Genomic DNA, 25660 nt, shown 5'->3' with positions numbered 1-25660 from the left:
TTGGACAAGAAGAAATTGAGACCCTAAAGAGACCAATAACAATCAAGGAAATCAACTACGTAATAAGAAAACTACCTACAAAAAAAAGCCCTGATCCAAATGGTTTTCCAGCGGATTTCTACAAGACATTTAAGGAGGAGCTGATACCAATTCTACTGAAGGTATTCCAGGCGATTGAAAAAGATGGAACTCTCCCCAAATCATTTTACGAAGCCAACATCACTTTGATACACAAACCAGGTAAAGATCCAACAAAGAAAGAGAACTACAGGTCAATATCTTTGATGAACATAGATGCTAAAATTCTCAACAAGATCCTAGCAAACCGGATTCAACAATACATCTCAAAAATCATCCATCATGACCAAGTAGGCTTCATTCCTGGGATGCAAGGCTGGTTCAACATTCGTAAAACTATAAATGTAATTAAATATATCAACAGATGTCAAAACAAAACCACATGATTATATCATTAGATGCAGAAAAAGCTTTTGATAAAATTCAGCACCCTTTCTTGATAAAAACCCTCGAACATCTAGGCATACGGGGAACATACCTCAAAATAGTAAAAGCCATCTACGAGAAACCCACATCCAGCATACTCCTAAATGAACAGAAATTGGAACCATTTCCCCTGAAAACTGGAACAAGAAAGGATGCCCACTCTCACCCCTCCTGTTCAACATAGTACTGGAAGTCCTGACTCGAGCAATCAGAGAAGAGAAGGCAATCAGGGGTATCCAAATAGGAAAAGAGGAAGTCAAGTTATCTCTCTTTGCAGATGATATGATAGTGTACCTTGAAAACCCAAGAGAATCTGTCAAAAGCCTCCTTACACTGATAAAGGCCTTTGGCAAAGTCTCAGGATACAAAATAAATGTGCAAAAGACAATCACATTTCTTTACACCAATAATAAACAAACAGAAACCCAATACAAAGCACAATTCCATTCACAACAGCCACCAAAAAAATGAACTATCTCAGCATCTTCCTAACCAGAGACGTGAAAGACCTTTACAATGAAAACTACAAAACACTGCTCAAAGAAATCAAAGATGACACAAACAAGTGGAAAAATATCCCATGCTCATGGATTGGAAGAATCAACATTGTGAAGATGTCCATCTTACCTAAGGCAATCTACAAATTCAATGCAATACCCATCAAATTACCAGCAACATTCTTCTCAGACCTAGAAAAGACAACACAGGAATTCACATGGAAACACAAACGTCCAAGAATAGCCAGAACAATCCTCAGAAAAAAAAAACAAAGCAGGTGGTAACACATTACCAGACATCAAACTTTACTATAAAGCTACAATCATCAAAACAGCTTGGTATTGGTATAGGAACAGGCATATAGATCAATGGAATAGAATTGAGATTCCAGAAGCAAAACCACAATTTCTCAACCAACTCATCTTCGACAATGCCTCCACCACCTACCACTGGGGAGAGGAGAACCTATTCAGTAAATGGTGCTGGGAAAACTGGCTGACCACATGCAGAAGATTGAAACAGGACCCCTATTTATCCCTATACACAAAGGTTAACTCCAAATGGATCAGAGACCTAAATGTAAAACCTCAAACCATAAGAACCTTAGAAAATGAAGGACATACCCTCATGGAAATCGGAACTGGCATCCAATTCCTGAACAAAACCCGAAACCCACAGCTCATAAGAGAGAAGATAGACAAGTGGGACCTTATTAAACTGACAAGCTTCTGCAAAGCCAAAGAAACCATCAAGAGAGCAGGGAGACAGCCTACAGATTGGGAAAAAGTATTTGCCAACACCAGGTCTGACAAAGGCTTAACATCTTGGATCTACAAGGAACTCAAACGTGCTGAAAAAAAAACCAACAAACGACCCCATTATAAAATGGGCAAAAGATATGAAGACACTTCACAAAGGAAGACGTCCAAGCAGCCAACAGACACATGAAGAAATGCTCAACCTCACTAATCATCAGGAAGATGCAAATCAAAACCACACTGAGATACCACCTAACTCCAGTCAGAATGGCAATTAACAACTCAAAAAATAACAGCTGCTGGAGAGGGTGTGATGAAAAGGGAACACTTCTACACTGTTGGTGGGAGTGTAAACTAGTACAACCTCTCTGGAAAGCAGTGTGGCAATTCCTAAAAGCTCTAAATATCAACCTCCCATATGACCCTGCAATCCCCCTACGGGAATATATCCTGAAGAACTCAAATCACTCTATAAAAAAGATACCTGCACATGTATGTTTATCGCAGCATTGTTCACAATAGCAAGAACCTGGAAGCAACCATGCTGCCCATCAAAAGAGGACTGGATTTAAAAATGTGGTACATATACACGATGGAATACTAAGCAGCCATAAAAAAGAAAACAATAAGAAAACAAACAACCCGATTTAAAAAATAAGCCAAAGACCTTAACAGACACTTCACTGAAAAGGATATACAGATGGCAAATAAGTAAATGAAAAGATTTTTAACATCAAGTCATTAAAGAATTGCAAATTAAAACAATGAGATCCCACTACACACATATTAGAATGGCTAAAATCCAAAACACTGTGAACACCAAATGCCAGCAAGGATGTGGAGCAACAGGAATTCTCATTCATTGCTGTTGGGAATGCAAAAATGGTACAGACACTTTGAAAAGAGTTTAGTTTCCTACAAAGCTAATCATGCCTCACTTTAAGAGCCAACAATCATACTCCTTGGCATTTATTCAAATGAGCTGGAAACTTATGTCCACAAGTTTTTGGCAATCATAAATAAAGATGCTATAAATGTTTAAGTGGGAGGAAAAAGTCTGAAAAGGCAAAACTATGGAGACAGTAAAAAGATATTTGCTGGGTACCTGCATAATCAACATTTCTATACCTACTCCTGAATTGTACCCTACATCTTTATAATAATAATAATAATAATAATAATAAAAAGATATTTGCCGGGGTTTGGGAGACAACTAAATGCAACTCAGAATCCTGAATTTGAGCTTGAGGAAAACTTTTGCTATAGCACATTTTATAAAGCACATTATTGGGACAATTAGCCCAATGTGAATAACGTCTGCGGATTAATTAGTATTTCATCAATGTTAATATTATGACTCACATTTACATATATATCTGTTAAGAAATACTGAAGTAGTTAGGGATAAAAGTGTCTCATATCTGCAACTTACTCTCAAAAGAATTAAGAAAAAATATACGTGAAGGAATGTAGGAGAAAATATGATGAAATAAATATAGTAAAATGTCAACATCTGAGGATTCTTGATAAGAGGCAAACAGGAGTGCTTTTTACTACTTTGGAAACTTTCCTACAAAGTTTGTAAAGTAGCTGGTCATGGTGGCGCATATCTATAATCTGAGCACTTTGGGAGGCCAAGGTGAGAGAACTGAGCTCATGGGTTCAAGACCAGCCCGGGCAACTTGGTGAGAATTCATCTCTACAATAAATCAAAAAATTATCCAGGCACGGTGGCACATACCTGTAGTTCCAGCTACTTGTAAGGCTGAGACAGAAGGATCGCCTGAACCCAGCATATCAAGGTTGCAGTGGCCGTAAGCATGCCACTGCACTCCAGCTTGGGCAACAGAGTGAGACTCCAACTTATGAATTAATAAATAAACAAATAAAGTTTGTGAAGTTAAAGCAGAATTTAAATTAAGTGTAGTAAAAACAAAATATTCCATATAGTGTTCGAGTAGCTGGCAACCCCAACATATATCTCATAAACTCTCCAGGTAAACTGAAAATCTTAATATAGTAAACCAAATCAATATATTGGATTATTAAAAAGTTTAAAACTTGTGATCAAATTCCTTAAAGAGGCAAAAAGAGTAAAGAAATTTGGAAAAAAAATATCTGTAACCGAAGATACAGAAATACCAATTGAGCATATAAGAAAAATCATCCTAGTAAAAAAATTGGCAAAGACATAATGATAAATGAAAATGTCACAAAAGAAAAAAGATATATAAATATCAGGAAAGAATATCCTAGCTCAGCAGTCACCAAAGAAATAAAGATTAAGTTCGTGATAAAGCTACCATTGCTCGCCTGCGACGTGTGCTTGTAATGGGCCACAGACTCCCTGTTGCTTTCCTGCGGCATCTCACTAACCCTGCAGCTCCGCAAGACTGCATTCTTGTCCCCCTGGGCAGGGGGGAGATAAACAGGTGAGTGACTGGGCCAGGGTCACACAGCCATGAAGAGGCAAGGCTGGGGGGGCCATCCAAGCTGTGGCTCTAGGGAACAACAATAGTAATTAACAAATATTTAACAAGAGAATACAAGGTTAAGAAGGGAAAAAGCTAGAAACTAACCATGAAAATTTAGAAACAGCCAAGAGGCCACTGAGTAAGTAAAAGGACGAAACGTCTGCAACCATTACAACTCGTCGGAGGAACATGCAACTTTCAGAAACCTCACCAAGTACAAACCAAGCCAGTCATGGAAATTTGGAGATCAAATAATAACAACAGGTTATTCTTGGGGGTGATCAGGGATGACTTTCTTCTTTGTACTCTTCTGTATTTTCCAAGTCTTCTTCAAAGAACATGCTTTACTTTTATTATAATGATTTTTAATATATGAAATATGATATATTTTTTAAAAGGCCACGTCTGTGAAAGTTGCTAAGGACAACTTGCACCCATTATCACACTGCAGGGCAGCACATGACCAGCAATCACACCAGGCCAGGCCAACAGGAGAAAACTAGAAAACCAGCTCCTGGCTGCACCTATCTGTCAGAATAGGAGAAAATCCCCACTCCATCCAAGGTCGCCAACAAAAAAACAACCAGAAAATCTTCAGACTGGTTGGAAATGAGGCAACATACTCTTCCATGACTCATGGGCCACAGAAGAACCCACCATAGAAACAGATAACACTTTAAATTGAGTGATATATCAAAACTTACATAGGCCCGGTGTGGTGGCCCACGCCTATAATCCCAACACTTTGGGAGGCTGAGGCAGAAGATTGCTTGAGCCCAGGAGTTTGAGATCAGCCTAGACAACATAGTGAAGAGAGACCATGTATCTACAAAAATATATATTTTTTTAATTAGCCAGGTGTGGTGTCACACACCTGTAGTCCCAGCTACCCAGGAGGGCTGAGGCAGGAGGATCACTTGAGTTCAGGAGTTTGAGACTATGGTGAGCCATGATCATGTCATTCACTGCACTCCAGTCTGGGTGACAGAGTGAGACCCTGACTCAGAAAAAAAAAGGAAAAAGAAAAAAAAAAAGTTACTTACAGCCTTAAGGACATATTTAAATAAAAGATTAAAATTGAAATATCTAAGCACCCAAGTTAGAAAAGGAAACTTAAATAGAAAAATAATAATAAAGAGCAGAAATTGATGAAACCAAAAATAAACTCATTTAAAAAACAGAATCAAAGACTAAGATGGTTTCTTTCAAAAGATCAATAAGACTGTCAGCCGGCAAGGATGCAGATGCCAAGCCCACGGCAGTTCACTAGGCACAGATACAACTCTGTTCAGGCAGGATAAAGCTGAACGGAAATGGAAAACCTCCCTAAATAAATAAAAAAATTGAAAATCTGTACAGCCCTGTAACTGTTAAAGAAACTGAACCCATAATTTAAAAATCTTCCCTCAAAGAAAATTTCAGGCCCAATGGATTCTCCAGTGAATTTTTCCAAACATTTAAGGTAGAAATGTCATGAATATTACACAAATTCTTCCAAAGAATATAAAAAGAAAAAACACTTTCCCACTGGTTTTCTGAGCCCAGCATTATCTTGACAGAAGAACCTGACAAGGACAATATACTAATGAAAAATTACAGACCAGAGGTATAAAAATCCTAACAAAAGATTCTTCAAATTGAACCCAATGATATTGTAAAAAGGACAAAACAACATAACTAAGTTGAGTCTGCACCAGGCATAACATTCAAAAATGAAAAATGTACTTCTAATAGGATAAAGAAGAATCTACAAAACATGCACAACCTATCACTGTACCTGTAACACAGCAGTGCCATTCCATGCCCAGATGAAATGGGCACCTACATGCCCCAAAAGACAAGTACAAGAATGTTCACAGTGGATGTTTTCACATAACCCAAAATGAAATCCTCCCAAGTGCGGTCAACAGGCATGTGGATGAAGCATGACATCTGCATTCAACCAGCAGCCTGAGAAAGAGACAGATACCACACCAGCCACCTGAACAAACGAAAGTCCATGTCGCAGGATTCCACTTAGACTGGTTCAAGGCAAGCAACAGGAGGGTGACCTCCTCACAGAAAGGAGAAGGGGGAAGGGCCTGAGGGGATCTGGAGACATCAGCATGTCAGACGCTGCCCACAAGGGCCTGTCCACTGCATGATGACAATGGAGTGCTACGTCAAGACCTGTATACTTTTCTGAGTATTTGTATTCTTCAGCAGGAAAAGTTACTTTACACCTCCTACTTCTTTGGACACAGGAAGAGTTAAGAATGTCTTTTTAACATTATTAGAAGATATGAAAAAAAACTCATTTTGTATTATAACTGTGCTATTCTGAGTCCTCTGTATATATATATATGTTTGATATTCTTTAAGGTATACAACTCGATTCAGGAATACCTGCAACCTCCTCCATGTTTAAGTAAGTTTTATTTCTGAGATGGGTAGCAGGGTCCCATGTTATAGCACAAGGCATCCACTTCCTGCCCTCTCAGTGGCCCCAGGGTGAGTGGAAAAGCATATCTGGCCAAGGCCCTCTTTACCTGATCTCTGCCACCCTGTGGTCCGGGAAATGCTTGTGGAAATGCTTCAGTGCCTGCATCACAGCTGAGGTACACTCCACATACGTGTAGTCAATCATGATGTCCCCTGGAAAGGGAAAGAGGAACTGAGAAATGTGAGCTTCACCCTGACCACCCAGGGCCTACAAATCATGCCAAATCATCCTCTGGAGCAAATGACAACTGGCCTAGGCTACATGGGGGCAGAGTGCAGCACCTGTGCTAATGTGAGAATGAGGAGGGGTACTGGCACAGGATGAGGGGAGCACAGCAGAAAGCTGTGCCACACCCCAAAAAGTCATATGTAGCGGAAACCAGGAAGGAGCACAGAAGTTGCCCAAAGGTGGACCAGGGCATATGGAACTGCCAGTCAGGCAGAACCATAGTTACTGTGTAGACAGCAGCCCACAGCCTGTGGCATGGCCACCAAAGCCTCCACCCTCCCCCTAGACATCTCCCTGCAGATGCCGTGGGCTCCATGAGTTGTGCTTGGGACACAAGACAGTCACCACAGAACAAAAGTCCCTATGAACAGAGCAGGAGCCAGCCCACGTTGGGGCCAGAGAGAGCTAGGTATGAATCTTGCTGGAATCCTCCACTGATCCCCAAAACTGACCTGAAGTCCTTTTCTGAAATACAGGGATCTCCACCACACCCAGAGCTGGAAGGGCATAGAACATTCCAGGGCTTGGAGAGGACTCCATGTTGGGACCTCACTGGCATAGCCCCAGACAAGGAAGAAAACACAGGCATCCAGGTTTGTGAGCCACAATGCTGGCCTACCCACTCACCGAAGACCTCTGAGGGGTTCAGCAGCTCCAGCAAGCGCCCCCCACGCTTGGTCTCGTAGGTGGCAAACCCTCCATCAGGATTCCTCATGTTCAGCAACTAAAAACCGGAGACAGAACATCCTGAGAACTTATTCATTCACTGATCATACACAGGAGCCTAGAGATCATAGTGGAGCTTTCTAGATGGGACAGGAATGGGGAACTGGGAACCAATTTTCAGGTTAAGCAAGCCCTTGGGTGCCCCAGGCAGCAGCTATAGCCTCATCCCTCAAAGCCTCCATGCATGGCCATCTGGGAACACAGACCCAGCTCACATGGACTCATCACTTACATATCAAATACACACCACCAGAGCAGAAGACCGCCACCAAGAAACACACACAAAAACCAGATATGCTGAAAATATTTTGCACCAAAACAAACAGAAATTCTGTTTTCTTTGCAAACTCAATGGAAACCACCAGCCTGCCCTAAGGAGGCCCACGGGAGCCTCAGCACGGAGCAGCTGTGTCCATGAGCTTCTGGAACCAGAGAGACCTTGGGAGCCATACGGCCACCTGAGGGTGTCTGTGGTTGGGCTAGGCATGACTTCCACAGTGCAGGACCCTATGCCCACAGTCACTTTGGGACTCAGAGTTCTCCGAATACAAATGCCGTCCAAGGTCAGGCCCCCACAGCCCAGTCCAGAATGCTTGCTGACAGAGTCCATAGAAGTGGAGGTGACCATGCAGTTCATCTACAGGATACAAGGGCAGTGGGGGCAGGAACCTCAGTCTCACCACAGCCACGGCATCCCAGAGCCGTCCTTGAGGGATGTGCTCGGTGACAAAGGGACACTTCTCCTGCAGGAGAAGCACAGACTTCAAGGCTTCAGCCGTGCAGTCACTGACAATCCAGCCACAGTCCATCGTGCTGAACGAGAAGCCACCCTGAAAAGATGAGCCATGGTCCCAGGTAAGGGTGCCCACGCCCCATCCTCGGAAGACCCCACAGCTACCACAGCCCTCCTCCCAGAGTTTCTGGTAGAGGCAGAAGACCATACATTGCAGAGGTGCAGGTGCAGTTAGGGCCCAAGCTGGGCACATCCAGATGGACCTACAGCTTCCAGCACAGGAACCTGCAGGGCTGCAGCCTTAGCCCAGCTCCCATCGCAGCTGTGAATCTATCTGTGTGCACTTTAACTATCTGAACTGCTCTGAGGCATTGCTACGTGTGTGTGCAGGCAGCCTCTACAACACGAGCTTCAGTCCCACCCTGGGCATCTAGCAGACAGCCCTCCCTAAGGGAGGAGCAGTGGGGCAGAGCCGACTCTTCTGGGCTGGGTGGGAAGGGCAGGGCCAGTTCATTGTACCTTGCTCATCTGGCGGTAGTACTTCTGGTAGTCAGGAGGGTTCTCTAGGACCTGGGTAGCATTGAGTAGCACATGTGGAAAGCAGAGAGACACACATCATCACCATGGCAGAGAGGGCCTCATGTCACTGTCCAGGGCATTGTTCAGACAGGTGGGCAGGACTGGAGAAGCAGGATGTGCTGTGGCACCGGTGCTGCTGCTGGCCACATGCCATTGGTGCTGCAAGGTGCCCAGAAGCTGCTGAGAAATACCACCACCGGCAAGGGCTAAACCAGCTCAGAAGGGAAGCACCGGGCCCTCATGATTCCCCCATAGGTCAGAAGACAGTGAGGGGCCCAACAAGATGCTGCAGGGTGAACAACTCCAGTTCCATGGACCTTTGGCTATGCAAGAGAGGAAACAAGTTTGAGTGTATGGGGTCCAGTCTGCTCTTCTGAGTGTCCGCTGTTCTGAGTAAGTCCTGGACAGGAGCCAGGGGCAGACCCCACTGCGGGGGCAAGCAGCAACAACATGCCCTGTCCCTCACCCCAAGCTCCAGACCTTGGCCTTGGCTACACACAGGCCCAAAGGCCGGTGCAGAAGCAGCCTCCTAGTAAGGTCTGAATGGGGAGACAGGGCTGAGGGGGCAACATCCTGGGCAGAGTGATGGCGCCGGAGGCTAGAGGTGGCCCCAGTGGCTGGGGCAGGACATGGGAGACATGGAAGGATGGGGATGCAGGAGGTGGGGGAGCAGACAAGTGTGAGAGATACTGAGTGGTCAAATCAGGGGCTTTGAGAAGGGTCCAGGTCTGCTCTGGCAGGATGAAAGGAGGCACTCATTGCAAATGGTCTTTCATTGAAGTCAACAGGTCGGGGTCATCCCCAAGGGCAAAAGACACCTAAGATGCAGGGCTGTTAAACAGGCCACAAACCTCAGGGTACAGGATCCCTGACTGTGCCCCAACCCCTCTGCACACAGTGGTTCCAAGAGGACAGGATGCAGTTGCTCAGAAACTTCCAGTATTCACAGTGGGGCGGTGACAGGCTACTACAGGCCTCTGGAGAGCTGCCTTGGGCAAGACTGGTACAAAGAAGACAGGTGGGTGAAGGAGGGCAGGATAGGGTGACCTGAGAAACCAGTATGGGGAACAGGGTAGATGGAGGTGAGGTGGGTACTTCTGCCTGTGGGACCTCTGGCCCAGATATCCCTCTTTACCCCCCCTCGGTGCCCCAAGCACAGGCCTCACCTGTGAGAGCCGAAGGAACTCATGTGCTTTCTGCAGGCAGGATGAAAACTCAGGTCTTTGGTGCATACCAGCCTGGAAGAGACCACAGAACAGTGAGGCTCAGCTGCCCTGTGTGGCTGGTGTGAGGAGTCAGTTCCCAGATGGTCCTGCCCCCACTGGAAACCAGAATCAAAGTGGCAGAAGTCTCCAGAGATGCTGGGGTCTCCTACGACACTTATCTTCAAAGATAAAGACAAAAGCTGTAAGATGTGACTGAAAACGGAAGAGAGAAAAGACTGGCCATGGATGCCAGCACCCGCCTGCCTGGTCAATGTCTGTACCCAGAGGATCGCCAGTGTCCCAAGCAGGCCTTGCACATGCTCAGGGCTCTCCAAAAACACCTTCAGATTTCCACCAACCTCATTCCCACCAGCATGTAAACATACTCTCATTTCTCTCTAGTTCACACTCAAGAACCCTCATGATGAGCAGTTTAAGTCTTATGAAGAGTCTTGACCTACCCCACTCTGGAAGCCCCTCTGCCCTGCACTCTTCAGGACAGCCCTCACAGACTCACCTGCTCCCACAGCCTGCAGTTCCTATCCAACCAAAGCCCTCAACCCAGTCCCACCACATGCAGGGCCGCCACTGCCAGAGTCTTAAGAGTCCAGGTTAGTAGGAATGCCAAGAAATAGCAGGCACATGGTCAGCAGTGCCGCATCCCTTAAGTGGGCACATGGGCCCAGTTGCATGAGTCAGTCGGGGCTGAGGAAGGACACAGAGCCACGTACCTCCAGCAGAGCCTGGATGGTGAACGAGGTGTCCCAGATCTGTGAGCCGTTGGTGCCCTACACATGAAGGATGAGCCATTACAGCAGCAGCAGCGTCTCCCTACTCCCACCCACCATTCTCAGGATCTGATGGGCACCTGGGGGCTGGGTGTGAGGTGTGGGGACTCCCACTCAGTCAATACCCAATCCCAGATTCTGAGTCTTGCCCACCACTCATGGTCAACGAAGGCCTGAAAGATGGCTGGGTCTTGCAGACCAACATGGGTCAGGGAGCACTGCCTACTTCATTAGTCACCAGCCAAGACAACAATCCTCCCAGGAAACACTTAGGATTAGACGATCCCTCCTGGGATATAGTACCCACACAAAGAGCATCCTGCTCCCCCACCCAATGGCAGTGGTGCACCCCAGACATGGTGGCAACAGAAAACACCCCTCGTTTCTGAATGTACCTGGAGGTGACAGGACCCCAAAGGGGCTGGAAGGTCCCATCCCAAATCAACACTCTGGTCTCAGTTCAGAGGACCAGTGCCAAACCCCCAGGAAAGATGGAGCTGAACAATGACCTCAGCAGATGGGGGGATAAGGAGGTGAGTTACAGGGCAGGGGTGGGCTGTGGAGCAGAGGCATCCAGCCATTGCACCCTGGAGGGATGATATGTAGGAAGTATGGGTATCAAGGTGTTCCTGCCAAAAAGAAACCCAAGGGGATCAGGCATCAGGACCTAGTCACCAGTTTACAGAAACACAGGCTCAGAGGGATACACTAGTTAGATCTTGGCTATGATACCTTTTGATGACAAACCCTCCAGAAGGAGAAAACTGTGGGAGACAGTGGTAGACCAACGCCAGCTCAAGACCAGCAACCAAATGCCCGTGTGGGTCTGGCTGCAGTCCTGATTCAACCAAGCCAGCTGCAAGTCACATCTGAATAGGCCACACTCAGGAACCATTATTCACTCTGATGGGTATGATAACAGCAGAGTGATTCTGCAGCAACAGGCAAGTTCTTGTTGGTTCAGGTCCCCTATGAGGCTGGGGAAGGAGGTGGTGCCTGCTCGAGGGCTCATGACCATCCTCCACCTTGCATGTGGCAAGTCAGGGAGCTGGGGATGCACAAGGCTGGCCAGGAACAACTGTGGTTGGGGCAACTGGTACTAAGGGGCTGAGGACATGGGCCTACCACAACCTGACAAAGGGAACTCCAAATGACTGCATGGAGATACCCCCACCAACCAGCCCCACCTCCCATCACAGCACCAAGATGGGAGCTCCTACAGCTCTGTGGCTGTCGTTACAGTAGCAGCTCAGCCCATCCTGACCACTAGGGCACAGAACAAACAAGGCAGCAGAGGAACACATGAAAACATGTGGTGCCGACACACATGGCAGAGAGACATATGACAACATGTGGTGCATATATATGCACAGAGCAAACAAGGCAGCAGAGGGACACAGGAGAAGACATGGTGCTGACACGCATGGCAGAGGGACATATGACAACATGTGATATACCCATCCTAGGCTGGCAGGGGGATACACAGAAACACGTGGTACCCACACACACAGATCAGCAGAGGAACATGTGAGAATACACAATGTCTGCACACAGACCAGCAGAACACATGAGAACATGCAGCACCTACCACACAGGCCAGAGGGACACAAAGGAACATGTCGGTGTGCCTGTACACATAGAAGCTGACTACATATGCTTGAGAAGCAGCCACAGGCTTTGTACTAACTTGGCCTCCATCATACACTGCTGGGACTTATATTGAGGAGGCATTATTTTTCAATCTTGAACCCAAAAGGATAAAAATAAAGGGCAGGAATGGCTGCAAAAGAAGAAAGCAGCCCATGATCCCATGGCCCTTACCTGCATTTTCATGCCATCGATGCCCAGCCTGTAAGGATGAGAAAAGCCCAAGTCAGGCACAAGGAGAAAGCTAGAGGCCCGGCCAATCGCCCAGAACTCACACTTGGGAGGGCAGTGCAGTCTCTCAAGGAGGCATCTGTGCCCTTGTCTAAGGCCTGGTGCTGGCGCTGCTCTGACTGGGTTCCTGGACATGAGGGCTATACTAGACAGGAGATGGGACACTCGGGAGGGGTACACCTAGCCAAGGGGCAGCCAAAGGTGTCATAGTTAACCCTGCCACCCTTGTGCAGCCACACCAGCAGGAACAGGCCCCCGCAGCATAGACCTTCTGTTGTGGAACCTGCTCTGTGGCCTGGCCAAGAGGAGCCTCACCTCTAGGTGGTCCACAGCAGACTTACACCTTGTCCACAGGCCTTCCTGTGGCCAGCATGAACCTGCCCCGCCCACCATACCCTCCAAGCTCCACTTTCCAGAATCTTCCCATTCAAAGGGAACCCTTATGGCTTCCACAACCCGACCCTCTTCTAGTTCTAGACAGTATTCCCAGATGCACAGCACCGTGGCCCACCTTACTGGGACAATGAGGATGTGGCTGGTGCTGCTAGACCCATGCACCTGTGTGCATGGGAAACCCCTGTGAGTCTGCACTCAGCCCTTGGTGTCTTGCGGCACCTCCAGACACACTCACCAGAGATAGTCTGGAATTCTGGAAACATGCTCCTGGAGAGCAGGTGAGGCTGGCCCATCCACGAACCAGCGTATCAGCATGTTGATGGTTTTTGAGATCTGAAGAAGACATGGCCCCATCAGGGCTCTGCTCCAGCCCTACAGTGGCCCCAGGCACAAGGCTGCATAGCCAGGGCCAGGCCAGGACAACTTCTCCAACAGGAGTTTCCCAAGCACTCACTACACCGGGTCCTGAGCGAGGATGAGCTATAGTTGTGTCCCCAGAACCCGACTCAGACAGAGGCCAGTGTCAGTGGCTGAGGTCACGGTCCTGCTTAAGGTATGAAGAGCCAAGGAGGGACTGGGCACTGCAGCAGGGAGAAGGGGCTCTGGTTCATAGCCAACGGGGCATGGGGCGCAGACTGTGGAATGCTGCATGCAGTTAGCCTTAGACACAACACAGGGGATAAAGGACAGGGTTCAAGGGGCACAGGGAGCAATATGAAGACAAAACAGAACAGTAGGGCCTGCCCGCTCCCCCTCCTCAGAGTGGAAAGTTTTACAGGCCCCAACTTTCCACTTATGGATCTCATAAGTCAAGACCCAATTGCAACTAGGTTTCTAACTTGTTTAGTACAGACTAAAGTAAGTCAAAACCCACACATGACCACATTACTGCTGAATGGAAAACAAGGGACCCACTGTTGGGTCAGTTATGATTTGTGAATCACTGAGGTAATTCAAGGCCAAGAAAACCCTGGGTGCAGTGTCAGGGCATAACTCAGCAACATGGTGCTGCCTGGGTATGTCTTGAGTCCCAAGACATACCCACCATGGTACAGAGACTGCCATCACAGCCCAGGAGCTCAAAACAAGCCACCCTGCCTGTTAGCAAGCCACCCTGCCCTGGCACAGCCTGGGGCCTGTACACCTTGAAGGTCACTTGAGTGTGTTCACACATCTGGCCCTATGGGCACAACCCCAGAAAGCTAAGCAAGATCAGGAGAGCTAGGCAGAAATAACAAGGAATGGAAGCCATGGACCCTACACACCTGCCCTGGCCATCAACAAAACCCCCAAGACAAGGGCAGATGATAGACTACTGGAGGGATTAAGAGGGAGTCAAGCAAGGAAAAAGCACTTTTCCCTGAGGGCCAGAAAGACCTCAGGAAGGAGCCTCCAGAAGTACAAGAGCAGGTAGGGGGATGGAAGGGAGGGCTGAGCCTAGGGTGCAGGGGACGAGGGACAGGGTCCTCAAATGCTTGTGAGATTAGAGGGCCACATCCCAGATGGAGGTGCCCAGGTTATGAGGAAACATGACTCCCAGCTCAAAGATCAGCCTCTGGGGCTTCTGTCCTAGGTCCTTACCCCCCAGAGCTGCAGTTGAGCACTGGGTGGGGACACTAACCGGGCCAATGCTGATGCTCTTGGTGAAGCGGTCATCGGCCACAATGTGCTCGTATAGTTTCTGGATGGCTCGCTGCCGCAGGACTGTGCTGTGGTGGCGCTCATACAGGTTGAGAAGTGCTGTGTGTAGGGGGAGGGGGCAGTCAGAAGGCGCTGGACACCAGACACTGACCTCAGCCTGGCATCCCTATGCAAGCTGCGTCAGAGCCTGTCTCTCCCTGGGCTCCCCTAGGCCTCAAGGCCTAACTCCTTTTGCCCAGGAGGAACTGCCCTACATCATCCTCCCCACCCCTGTGACCAAGGTGTCTAGGGTAGGCTCCTGAAGGTGTAATCTAGCCCAGCTGGCTCTCGGCATGGATGGGCAAGGCTGCGAGTCCCTATTTCCCCAGGGCCTGGCACAGAGGAGGCGGATCAGTGCCACTGACAAGATGAGTAACCGAGTGACAAGCAACCACCCACCATACACAGACCACCTGGCCGACTGCAAGAAGTACTCACCATACACCATGCGGAGCAGCCAGCTGTGTGGCGTGTACAGCTCATCAGGGGCCACGTTGTTCCTCTGCGCTGGCCAGTTGATACTGGCAAAGTCCTCCACGTAGAGCTCCTGGGGAGGACAGCACCTGAGCCATGTGGGGCTTAGGGTAGTACCCAGGCAGCCTACTCAAACCAGGAAGGGTAGCCCAACTCTAAGGCCCCTCGGTCATACTCCTTCTCAGGGTGGGGTCAAGTCCAGCAACTGACCCCTGTAGGGCATGAAGGCTCAGCTGTCTCACCCACATGACGACTACTCTAAGAATCCCCCAGCTCTGAGAGCCCTGGGCCTGCCTGAAGATCATTTCCTCCCTCTGTCCTTCCTCCTTCCCAGGACTATGCCTAATGAATGTCCTACACCCAAACCCAATCTCAGGGCCTGCTTCCTGAGAACACATGGCAGATGTGGGCATCTGGAAGCCCATTAGAAACACTGGCTGCTACCAGGCCCACAGAACAAATCCCCTCTAGGCAAGCTCATTTGCCATGCCAGTTGCTACAGGACAGAGGAAGGTTGACGATAGGGCTCTCAGCTCCCTAGGGCTCCCAGGTGAGTGGATATGTGTGGTTGAATTCTAGGGGAACCAAGGCCCAGCAGGTCCAGTCCTGGAGGCCATGTGCTGTATTCCTTGTTGAGGTCTTACCTGGCGGAGGCTCTGAACCAGCGGGTCCTCTGAGGCACTTAATCGGATGGCATAACAGTAGCTCATGGGTAGGTAGACCTGCCGGCAGTGGCACCAGAGTGTGGAAGGGTGCGCAGGCATCCAATCAGGAAAGAGCCTAAAGGGATAGCATGAGTCAGTGGGAGACTCCAGGACTCAAGCCAGCACTGATGCCTGGGGTTCATCCAAGCATGAACTCCAGCAGAAGCCATTCCCCATGGGTCAGTGAGGTTACCGGCATCACAATCATGCTCCTGTGGGATATAGTCAAACAATACGTGCAACCCAGGAGTCAACAAGTCCTAGTTCTGTCAGCAATTCACATTCTTAAGCCAGGTGAATGAGCATCTAAACGTTTAGGGTTGTCTGTTAGTTTCCTGGCTGCAACAAACATGCCTTGGTATGTGAGGAGCCCAGGGAATACTCTGGCCTATCTTTGCAACTTTTCTGGAAACTGGAAATTATTTCAAAATTAAAAGTTTATTGAAAACTATGGGCCTGTAGAATCTTCCTGAGGCCTGCACTTTGATTACTGTCTCTGACGTTAGCAAACTAGACCAGCCTCCTAGGTCCGTGAATACATATTTTTTCCACCACTCTTTCTAGCTCCCATCCTCATGGGTAAGGTCACAGAAGTGGAGCGGCCCTGACTTCCCTGTCCCAGTGAACATCAGGACTTGAGCAACTTTCACTTTTTTGAGGGCTCATGTTAAGGGGTGTTCATATCCTGGGTCATATTTCCAGCCTTTCCGCAGCTGGAGTGGTTCAGAGTCTCTGATCCTCCATCCCACACCTGCCTTCACCCTCTAACCCAACTACCAAGCAACTCAGCAAAGACCAGCAGCACCCCTGTTACCATGCAGCCAGTACTGACCAATAGCCTACCAAGTGGGGCAAACAAGACCAGTCTGCGGCCCCCCCCCACATCCCCGTTCCCTCCTGCCCTGTAAGTTGTGCTGGCTACCTCTCAGTGCCCTTTTATGTCTGTTCCTTATATGGGTGAAGTTCAGACTCCAGTCCAGCAAGCCTGCCAGTTCAGCATGCTTGCATGGCACAGGACACCTCCCCCCAGATCCTGAATGGTCACCCCAGGTGACAGGCAGTTTTGCCCACCCTCTGGGTCATTTAGCCATCCATCAGCCTCCTTAGCATCCACCATGCCTTCCCCTCATCATCACCCAAGCTGGCTGTACTCTGGCCCTTTTATCAGGACCCTGCTGTCCTCTCCTGAGCAGCCCCTTTCACCTTCTACCTCCTGCGACCTTACCTTCCCCCCACAAAGTCATCTAACAGGAAGAACCCCCAACCCTACTGTCTCTTTCCAGGGAAGACCCCTACCCCTGTTCCCACAGCACTCCAGGACAGCAGGGGTGCTGCAGCCTCTACAGGGCTCCGAGATTCCATCTTTCAACATGAGGGTAAACTCATGCATGAGTGTCTTCTGGGGAGAAGCTCACAGCTTTCAACAGATATTTACAAAATGTAACAAGATATCTGATCATAGATATCAGATGACGTAGTGTGTGGTTCTGTCACAAAACAAATACCAGTCTTCTAAAGATGCACATTAAGTGTCTGAGGGTGAGGTATATTATCGAGACATACTTCACTTCCACTAGCAAGCAAGATGAAGGCAGAGGTGGCAGCACAGGCTACAGAAGGGGGTACCATCTTTTCCACTTCCACAGACACTCAAAGTCCATTAAGTCTACTCAACAAAGCCTGAACTTCCTACTGCACCATACATGGGGCTTTCTGATCACCCTGCACCCAACCACCTGCCACACGGCCCAGCCTCTAGTCTGACTTGGGATGCCCCTCCCACAGCCACCATTCCTTCTGCCCAACTAGGAGCCCCCTTTCTATCTCTCTGTAGGACTCAGCTGGAACAGGAACCTCTGACAGGAACCTAACTCCACCCCTCAACAGAACAACCGTCCCTCGCTGTGTGACATTCTATTTATCGGGAAAGCAGTGGCAACCCAGCAACCAACTCAATGACACAGGGGCAAGCATACCACATCTCTGGAAACAGGGTGTTGAGGCCTTCCCAGCTGTAAACATTCAGGATGGCCAGCCAGAACTTGCCCCAGGAGGGGATGGCCACAGCACCACCTGGGAGAGAGAACAGGTCTGTATCATCTGCTTCTGGTTGGCAGAGCCGTCCTGCTTCTAACTGGGAAGACTTGCCTCACAGATATCACATGTGCCCCTCCTCGTAGGAACTGAGGACAGTCTTCTGTGGATCCTACAACCCCAACTTGAGGAGCAGGTTCCAGGTGCTCAGGACTGCCCCAGACCCACAGCCACTGGGTGCTACCAGCTATTTTCCCAGGAGCAAGTGTGTCCAACCCCCAGGAGATGTGTTCACAGCCCTTGCCCCAGGAAGGAGCACACCAAGATAGTTACATGGGAAGGTGCAGGGACACCTCAGTGCACAGGTGAGGGAGGGGCCCAGATGCACACAGAGCCCATATCCAATGAGCCTGGAGAAGGCAATGGGGAAGTTAGAGTACGAAGTCAGCCTTCTCCTTCTGAGGTCAGGCCTAAACTGTCCTGTCTGTGTCATTCCCACCGGCAGACTAGTCTTACACAGGTATAAAAATGGGCCCCAGGCTGCAGAGTAGCCTGACACACTGGCCTCACGTCCAGAGCCACCTCCAGCAGCACTGGGTCAGTCCTCCCCAGAAGACACACTGCCACACTGTGTGAAAGTCAACACAGATTCACGGAGCTACTAGGCAAAGTGTGGCCGAAGCAATCCTTCTCCACCAGACAGGCACCAGAAGGGGAAGCAGCCCTGGGAACTCAGCATCAATGATCCAAAGGCAAACAGTGAATTAATCACAACAGTGACAAGCTCATGAAGGAAAATGCAAGACCTTATAAGAATATGTAGCAGGATACTTTGTCTAGCCTGGCTGGTCAGAAAGAAATCCCCAAACAAGTAATATTTCAGGTGGGAGATGAGAGATAAGTGGGAATCCCAAACTAGCAGGGCAGGAAGGAACATGGATGTACCCGGTCAAGAAAGCAGCGCATGAGGAGTGCTACTGCAGGAAGGCATTTTGAGGAGTGGACAGGAGATCCCTGTGTGGAATAAGGGAGTGGTAGGAGCGGTGTGGGATGCAGAATGTCCATAAAAGGCAGGGGGCAATACCAGGCTGGGTTCTGCAGAGCAGCAACATGAGATAGGCTTTGCTCTCAGAGAAGCAGGAGCTGTGGAGCCTCCTGAGGGCTGTGATTGCCTTCAGAGCCCACAGGCAAGGAGAGAAGTAGCCAAGCCAGGGCAGTAGGACAGCCAACATGGAGGGTGTATGCAGGGCTCTGTACTATACCATGGGCTCTCCCTCTGGCATATTAACATGTTGCTTTTCAGTCTTTGCTGATTCAGGAAAAAAATTATTATCTGATTATCTTAATTTGCTTTTATTTTATTTATTTGCTTAGAGACAGGGTCTTATTCTATCGCCCAGGCTGGCACGCAGTGGTATAATCATGGTTCACTGCAGCTTTAAACTCCTGCGCTTAAGCGGTTCTCCTGCCTCAGTCTCCTGAATAGCTAAGACTATAGGCGCACTCCACCATTCTCAGATCTTAATTTGCTTTTCAAAAAATTACTGGTAGGCTAAACAGTTTCTGCATACCTCTGCTTTGACAAATTCCCTGTTCATGTGTTTCACCCAGTGTTTCAACTGGAGGTTCATCTTTCAATTTCTCATCTGTAAAAGCTTACTACAGAGTTGACAAGAACCCTTTCCCTAGCACATGCTGCACAGGGTGTACCTTTCTTGTGAAGAATGTTCCGGGCTCGTACCAGGTCAGGATCATCAGGTCCGATACCCAGAATTCTGAGAGCCACATAGTTGAGTGCAGTCCCAAACACTGTAGACTTGTCCTCAATGTGCCTATAGGAGCAGAAGATTGGTAAGAAAACAACATCTGTCCTTACTGCTAAGAAATAAGCAGCATTTTCAGGGACACTTCCTCAGAAAAGTGAGAATGCTGAAATACCTTACCCTGACACAACATGTCAACACAGGAGACACCTGACAGCCACTCTCCAGTGAGAGTTCATGTACCAGCCGTGACAATGAGCAGTCCCCAAACCTCCCAGACAGGAACTGCCCTGGCTCTTCTGATCCTTTTACCTGAGTCTACGCATCTAATCCAAGGGCAGCCCATTTCAGGCTAGGGCTCTGCTTCCAAAACATATGCCATACCACTAGAAAGTAGATTTCTCTCTGAGACATGGGGAGAGCTGCCAGGCCCTGCCTCCACCTGTTGCTGTCCCTGAGTCTAGTTCTGCCTCAGTAACAAGAGACTGACAGTTTTTACATGGGGGTCTGAAGAGGTTCCCAACCAGTCACGAAACCTATTTACAACACAGGGAGTGAAATTGAAACCTGGCCTGCACATAGCCTCCAGCCCACTCCCCTCCTTCCAGACTCTCCCCCACTCATCCCAGGTTCACAGCTATAGTCTAACCCCTCAACAGGTACCTGGAAACCCAAGCATCTCCTACACAAGAACAAACACACACAGTAAAATGGGGTCAGGCATACTCACAGACCCCAGCCACCATCAGGTAGTTGCACTGACCGCAGGTACCGCACAATCTCTTCTCTGTATCCAGCTGGCAGAGGGATGTGTGCCACGTGGCAAGTAATCAGGAGGCCTGTGTGGCAGGAGAGATGTCTGCTGGGGCAGGTGGTCACCACTGTTGAGCCCAGGCCCCCCTCCTCCTGAGGACTCTACCCCAACAGAGAGCTACCCCCCAGGGTCTTCATCCCATGGAAACAACCCCGCTGAAAAGTCCCTGGGCCCCCATCAGGGACTTTGGGAATAAAGCCAGAGAGAACACAAGCAATAGCACAGGCGAACTCCCTGCCTACGGTCTGTGGAGCCCGTATAGCTGCACCTGGCTCCAAAGACATTGTCCAGGTCAGAGAAACACCAAACACTTCACAGCAGTTCAGGAAGGCCTCCCCCAAGTGCCCCGAAGGTCCAAGAGGGACCAGTATTTTAGATCGGTGGGCCCTCCATGGGTGAGACTGTTGGTCTTGCTTTAATATCTGCTGGGAAACAACACCAAATGGGCAACTCCTAGATGGGGTAATATCTACTTGCTTATTTGTAGTATTCAGTTTTATAAATTTTTATAAGCATATGCCATTTAAAAAATGTCAGGAGAAGGGAGAAACAATAATAAATACTATCCAAAAAGAACTTCCATTCCCAGCCTGATCCTCCTAGGCCTGGTGCTCACTGGCCACCCTCCACTCCCACCCCTATGTTCCCTCCATCAGCCATGGGCTCAGGTGCCTGGGACAGGACAGGTCTCAGGGCAGACCCCGGCCACACATGCCATGGAAAAGATGCATGACTCTTGCTCAAAGGCATCATGAGTTTTATGGGTCAAACCACATGCAGACATGCCCTGGAAGAAGGGCAGATGGACTCAGAGACACCATACAGGTTCACGTAAAACAAGCCCTTCTCTTTATCTTTCATAACAGTTGTTACGCTGTTAAGACAGGGAAATATGCAGGTGGGAGCAGTGCCAGCACATTTTTCCCATTTTACAGGCAAGGAAACTGAGGCATGACCAGTATATGGTGAGGTTGGGGGAGGGGGATCAGACCCCTGTTAGTACTCGCCAAAGTGCCAACCAATGACACACAGGCCACAATTGATGGGAGCTATCTACACAGGATCAGACACCAGGAGCATTTTCCAATTAAAGCAGGAAAAGGAAGGACTGGTCAAACCTCCATCAGCCATGGAAGAACACTAGTATAGCACTCCAGAACAGGCCAAAGTCAACCCAAGGAAGACAGTCTGTCCAGAGCCCAGAAAGGGCAGAAGAAAACCCCCAACCCACAGCCCAGAGAGGCCCAGAGTTCCGGCAGCAGGCACAAAACAACACAACAGCAGAGTACCTACTGTGTGCCTATCACCATGGACATGTGACCAAACCTGATTCTAATCCCTGTGTCATAGATGAAGCAACAGAGGCAAAGTGAGGTTGAGTGACCTCCTGACCAACTCCATGTTCCTGCCTCACTATGAAGACATCTGGGAACAGTCTCAACAGGTCCCAGGTGGGGCCAAGAGAAGAAGGAGTCCCTTGACTTGTCCCCAAGGACAGGTCCTCAAGTCCCAGGACAGAAAGTCATGATGTACAGTCTAGGTAGCTGCAGGGCTGAGTTAAACCAGAGATGGGAGCTAGGTGGTATCTCAGCACTTCTCTCACAAGTTGTGTGTGCCTCAACTATGCCCCAGTTTCCCATTGTATCAGATGGAGCTTACGCTAAGGAGTAAAAGAAGAGGCCTCGGGCAGGGCTCAGTCAGCAGTAAACACCATAGAACTGTTTCAAACATTAAAGGCTAACTCTTCCCAAACTAAGCCTGATGCAACTACATCCAAAGTCCCAACAGGCTTTATTCTGGAACTGGACAGAGAAGGGATAGAGGCACTCTGGATGAGTAAATGAACAGACACAGCTAAGAAATGTTTTAAAAAGGCAATGAAAAGATAAAAGAACTTTAAGTATTCTACAAAGTTATAATTAATATTAGTAAAAAAAAGTATCAATAAGAGTTATCACAGAAACAAAGTCTTATTTACATAAAAATTCAGGTCACTGAAACAATGTGATTATAAATCACTGGGGAAAGGGGTCTTATGGCATAAATTCACAGGAGGGCAGGGCACGTTGGCTCATACCTATAATCCCAGCATTTTGGGAGGCAAGGCCTGAACCCAGGGGTATGAGACCAGCCTGGGCAACTTGGCAAGCCCTCATCTCTACAATAAATACAAAAATTAGCTGGGCATGGTGGTGCACACCTGTGGTTCCAGCTGCTTGGAAGCCTGAGGTAGAAGAATAGCCTGAGCCCAGGTCAAGGCTGCAGTAGCTGTGCGCATGCAACTGCACTACAGCCTGGGTGAAAGAATGAGATTCTGATTCAGAAAACAAAAAAATTCATAAGAAGGAATCTCCCATATTAAAAGACTGACTATTTCTGAAGAGGAACATTCCCATGATAAAAAACAGTCTTATCTAGCTAAACCAATTCAGTACCCAGGGGGTCCAGCTGCAATCCTCCTACTACACAGGCCTGAACTAAAGCCTCTCTGCAGGAACTCCATTCAAGGTAAGTTCACAGCAGACATCAGCTCATCCACCAACCTACTTGCCCTGCCCACCTGCGGCCCCCTGGCACAGGCTGGGCCTTCCACCTGGAGTGCCTGTCTCACTGCACTGGGAACTCCTGAACTCATCAACCTCCTCTTCTCCAGCCAATACAGTCCCCCCCAGAGAACCTCTTGCTTCCCTTATCAGAGAGTTTGTCACCCAGCTCTGGGCAGGGCTAGCTGTGCCTTCGTTCACTCCCATCACTCCCATCCCCTAGTACCAACAGTAGGATGACTCGGACAGAGGGCAAATCTTGCTAACCCTTTTCTACATGAATTCCTGGGTTTTCACCTGCTTCATCAAGAGTTTGGACGAGGCTGGGCCAAGACCCCAAAGATGACCCAGGGGCAGCATGCTCCTACCTGGTATGAGGAAAAGCGGGCCACCGTAATCACCTGCCCAGTGCCCATCCTCAGCCTGCAGCTCTGCATAAAACGTCACCCCATTCAGAGCCCCCTCATATGCCGTGTGGGCTTTGGGCAAGTCCTTAAAATAATTTTTCTGCAAAGAGAAAAAAAGGGAGCTAAGGAGCAGCCCAATGAGCCCTCCTCACACACACAACTCAAAATAGTGAATCTAAGTTACTTTGAAAATTTCAAGGCTGGACATGGTGGTGCATGCCTGTAATCTTAGCACTTTGGGAGGCAGAGGTGAGAGACTGCCTGAGCCCAGGTGAGAGACTAGCCTAGGCAACTTGGTGAGACCAAGTCTCTACAATAAATCAAAAAAATTAGCCAGGTGCAGTGGCACACATCTGTAATCCCAGCACTTCGGGAGGCAGAGGCAAGAGGATTGCCAAGAGTTTGAGAACGGCCTGGGCAACTTGGTGAAACCTCATCCCTCCAATAAATCAAAATATTAGCCAGGTGTGGTGATGTGCACCTATGGTTCCAGCTACTTGGAAGGCAAAGGCAGAGGGATCACCTGAGCAAGGAGGATGAGCCTATAGTGGCTATGAGTGTGCCATTGCACTCCAGCCTGGGGCGACAGAGACTCTGACAGGAAAAAGAAAGAAAAAAGGAAGTTTCAATTGTTTCAATCAGGCTGGGCTCCATGGTTCAGCCTGTAATCCCACGCTTTGGGAGGCCAATGTGAGTGAATTGCCTGAGCCTGAGGGTTCAATACCTGCCTGGGCAACTTGGCGAGACCTCATCTCTACAATAAATCAAAAAAGTAGCCAGGCGTAGTAGCGCGCGCCTGTAGTTCCAGCTATTTGGAAGGCTGAGGCGGAAGGATCCCCGGAACCCAGCAAGTCGAGGCTGCGGTGGCTGGGAGCGGCCACTGCACTCCAGTCTGGGCGACAGAGTGAGACTCCAACTCAAAAAAACAAAAACAACAACAAAAAAATCAATTGTATCAATCAAAAGTCTGAAACTCTTTGATGATAGTAAAGTTAAAAGATAGTTCCAGGTTCTTTACCTTCCAGTCACATATTACGTATTTGCTAAGCTCACAACTTCTCCAAGATGTCTTAAATGAACCAGGCACTGGCAGAGTATGGGTGGGGCATTGATGCCCACCTAGGTCTGAAACTCAGGCCTCTCTTGGAAAGGGACCAAGGGATAGTACTGCTGCTCCAGGAGGGGCCTGAGCTGGTTACTGACAAGGGCTTTGTGAGGGCATCTGGTTTACACTGCACACTCTCTAACTAGCTGAAATCCTTATACAAATGCATACAACCAAAACACTGGATCAAAAAGTTTCTTTTTGTGAATAAAAACAAAACTACGACTACCTTTGCAACATTTCTCTACCTTTGCAACATTTCTCTACGTCTAAAAACATTTCAAAATAAAGAAAACAAAACTAGAAGTTTCTTACACATGGCTTAGTGATGAAGGAATTGAAATGAAGTGAAAGGGCCACTCACACTCTACCTTTACCTCAATTCCTTTGGGAAACAGCCTTGGTAACAGGCGTTACTAGCCACATATGACGTCTTTATTACATATATAATTTTTTTGGAGAAGGGGGTCTCACTATGTTGCTCAAACTGGTCTCTAACTCCTGGTCTTGAGCAACCCTCTGGTCTCAGCGTTCCAAAGTGCTGAGATTAACAACAAAAAAGCGCTCCTCACGACTAACTTCTCAGGCTCTCTATTGGTTCCTGGAGCGCCGGCAGGTTTTGGTCACTTCCCTGACCTTCCTGTGAAGCACTGATAAGCAGAATGCAGCCACTTACGGTGTCCAGTCCCAAGGAGTGGGCTTCCAGAGCAGTCTGTTGCCGGCCAGGGTCTTCCTCTCCAGCAAAAGTCCACACCTGCCGGCCCCTCTCATTGCGGAGGCGCCAGTGGCTCAGGTCAGTGGCGGGCTCTGTTTTATAGGGTCCTCCTCTACGACGCAGGCACCTGAGAATGACCAGCTTGGGTCATCAGCGTCCGGCCCGTTCCTCG

General features: G+C 48.5%; 1 protein-coding gene across 1 annotated transcript in view; it reads right to left on the bottom strand.

Annotated features, from left to right (window-relative positions):
* Nucleotides 1-25660, bottom strand: part of LSS (lanosterol synthase) — a 38174-nt gene that overhangs the window by 12368 nt on the left and 146 nt on the right. Inside the window, exons 2-17 of the mRNA XM_021711137.1 lie at nt 25450-25615; nt 23630-23768; nt 20668-20743; nt 19852-19973; nt 18084-18180; nt 16048-16183; nt 15368-15476; nt 14871-14989; nt 13485-13582; nt 12797-12824; nt 10919-10975; nt 10149-10220; nt 8923-8973; nt 8351-8500; nt 7572-7668; nt 6763-6868 (exon numbers count right to left, since the gene is read on the bottom strand). Coding sequence (XP_021566812.1) covers nt 6763-6868; nt 7572-7668; nt 8351-8500; nt 8923-8973; nt 10149-10220; nt 10919-10975; nt 12797-12824; nt 13485-13582; nt 14871-14989; nt 15368-15476; nt 16048-16183; nt 18084-18180; nt 19852-19973; nt 20668-20743; nt 23630-23768; nt 25450-25615 — 1623 coding nt within the window. The remainder of the gene's footprint in view (nt 1-6762; nt 6869-7571; nt 7669-8350; nt 8501-8922; nt 8974-10148; nt 10221-10918; nt 10976-12796; nt 12825-13484; nt 13583-14870; nt 14990-15367; nt 15477-16047; nt 16184-18083; nt 18181-19851; nt 19974-20667; nt 20744-23629; nt 23769-25449; nt 25616-25660) is intronic.

Source organism: Carlito syrichta, unplaced genomic scaffold, assembly GCF_000164805.1.
Source record: "Carlito syrichta isolate Samal-C Ts95f unplaced genomic scaffold, Tarsius_syrichta-2.0.1 Scaffold301878, whole genome shotgun sequence".
NCBI classification, from domain to species: domain Eukaryota; kingdom Metazoa; phylum Chordata; class Mammalia; order Primates; family Tarsiidae; genus Carlito; species Carlito syrichta.
Note: the sequence above shows the minus strand (reverse complement) of the source record. Positions and strands in the feature narration are given on the sequence as shown.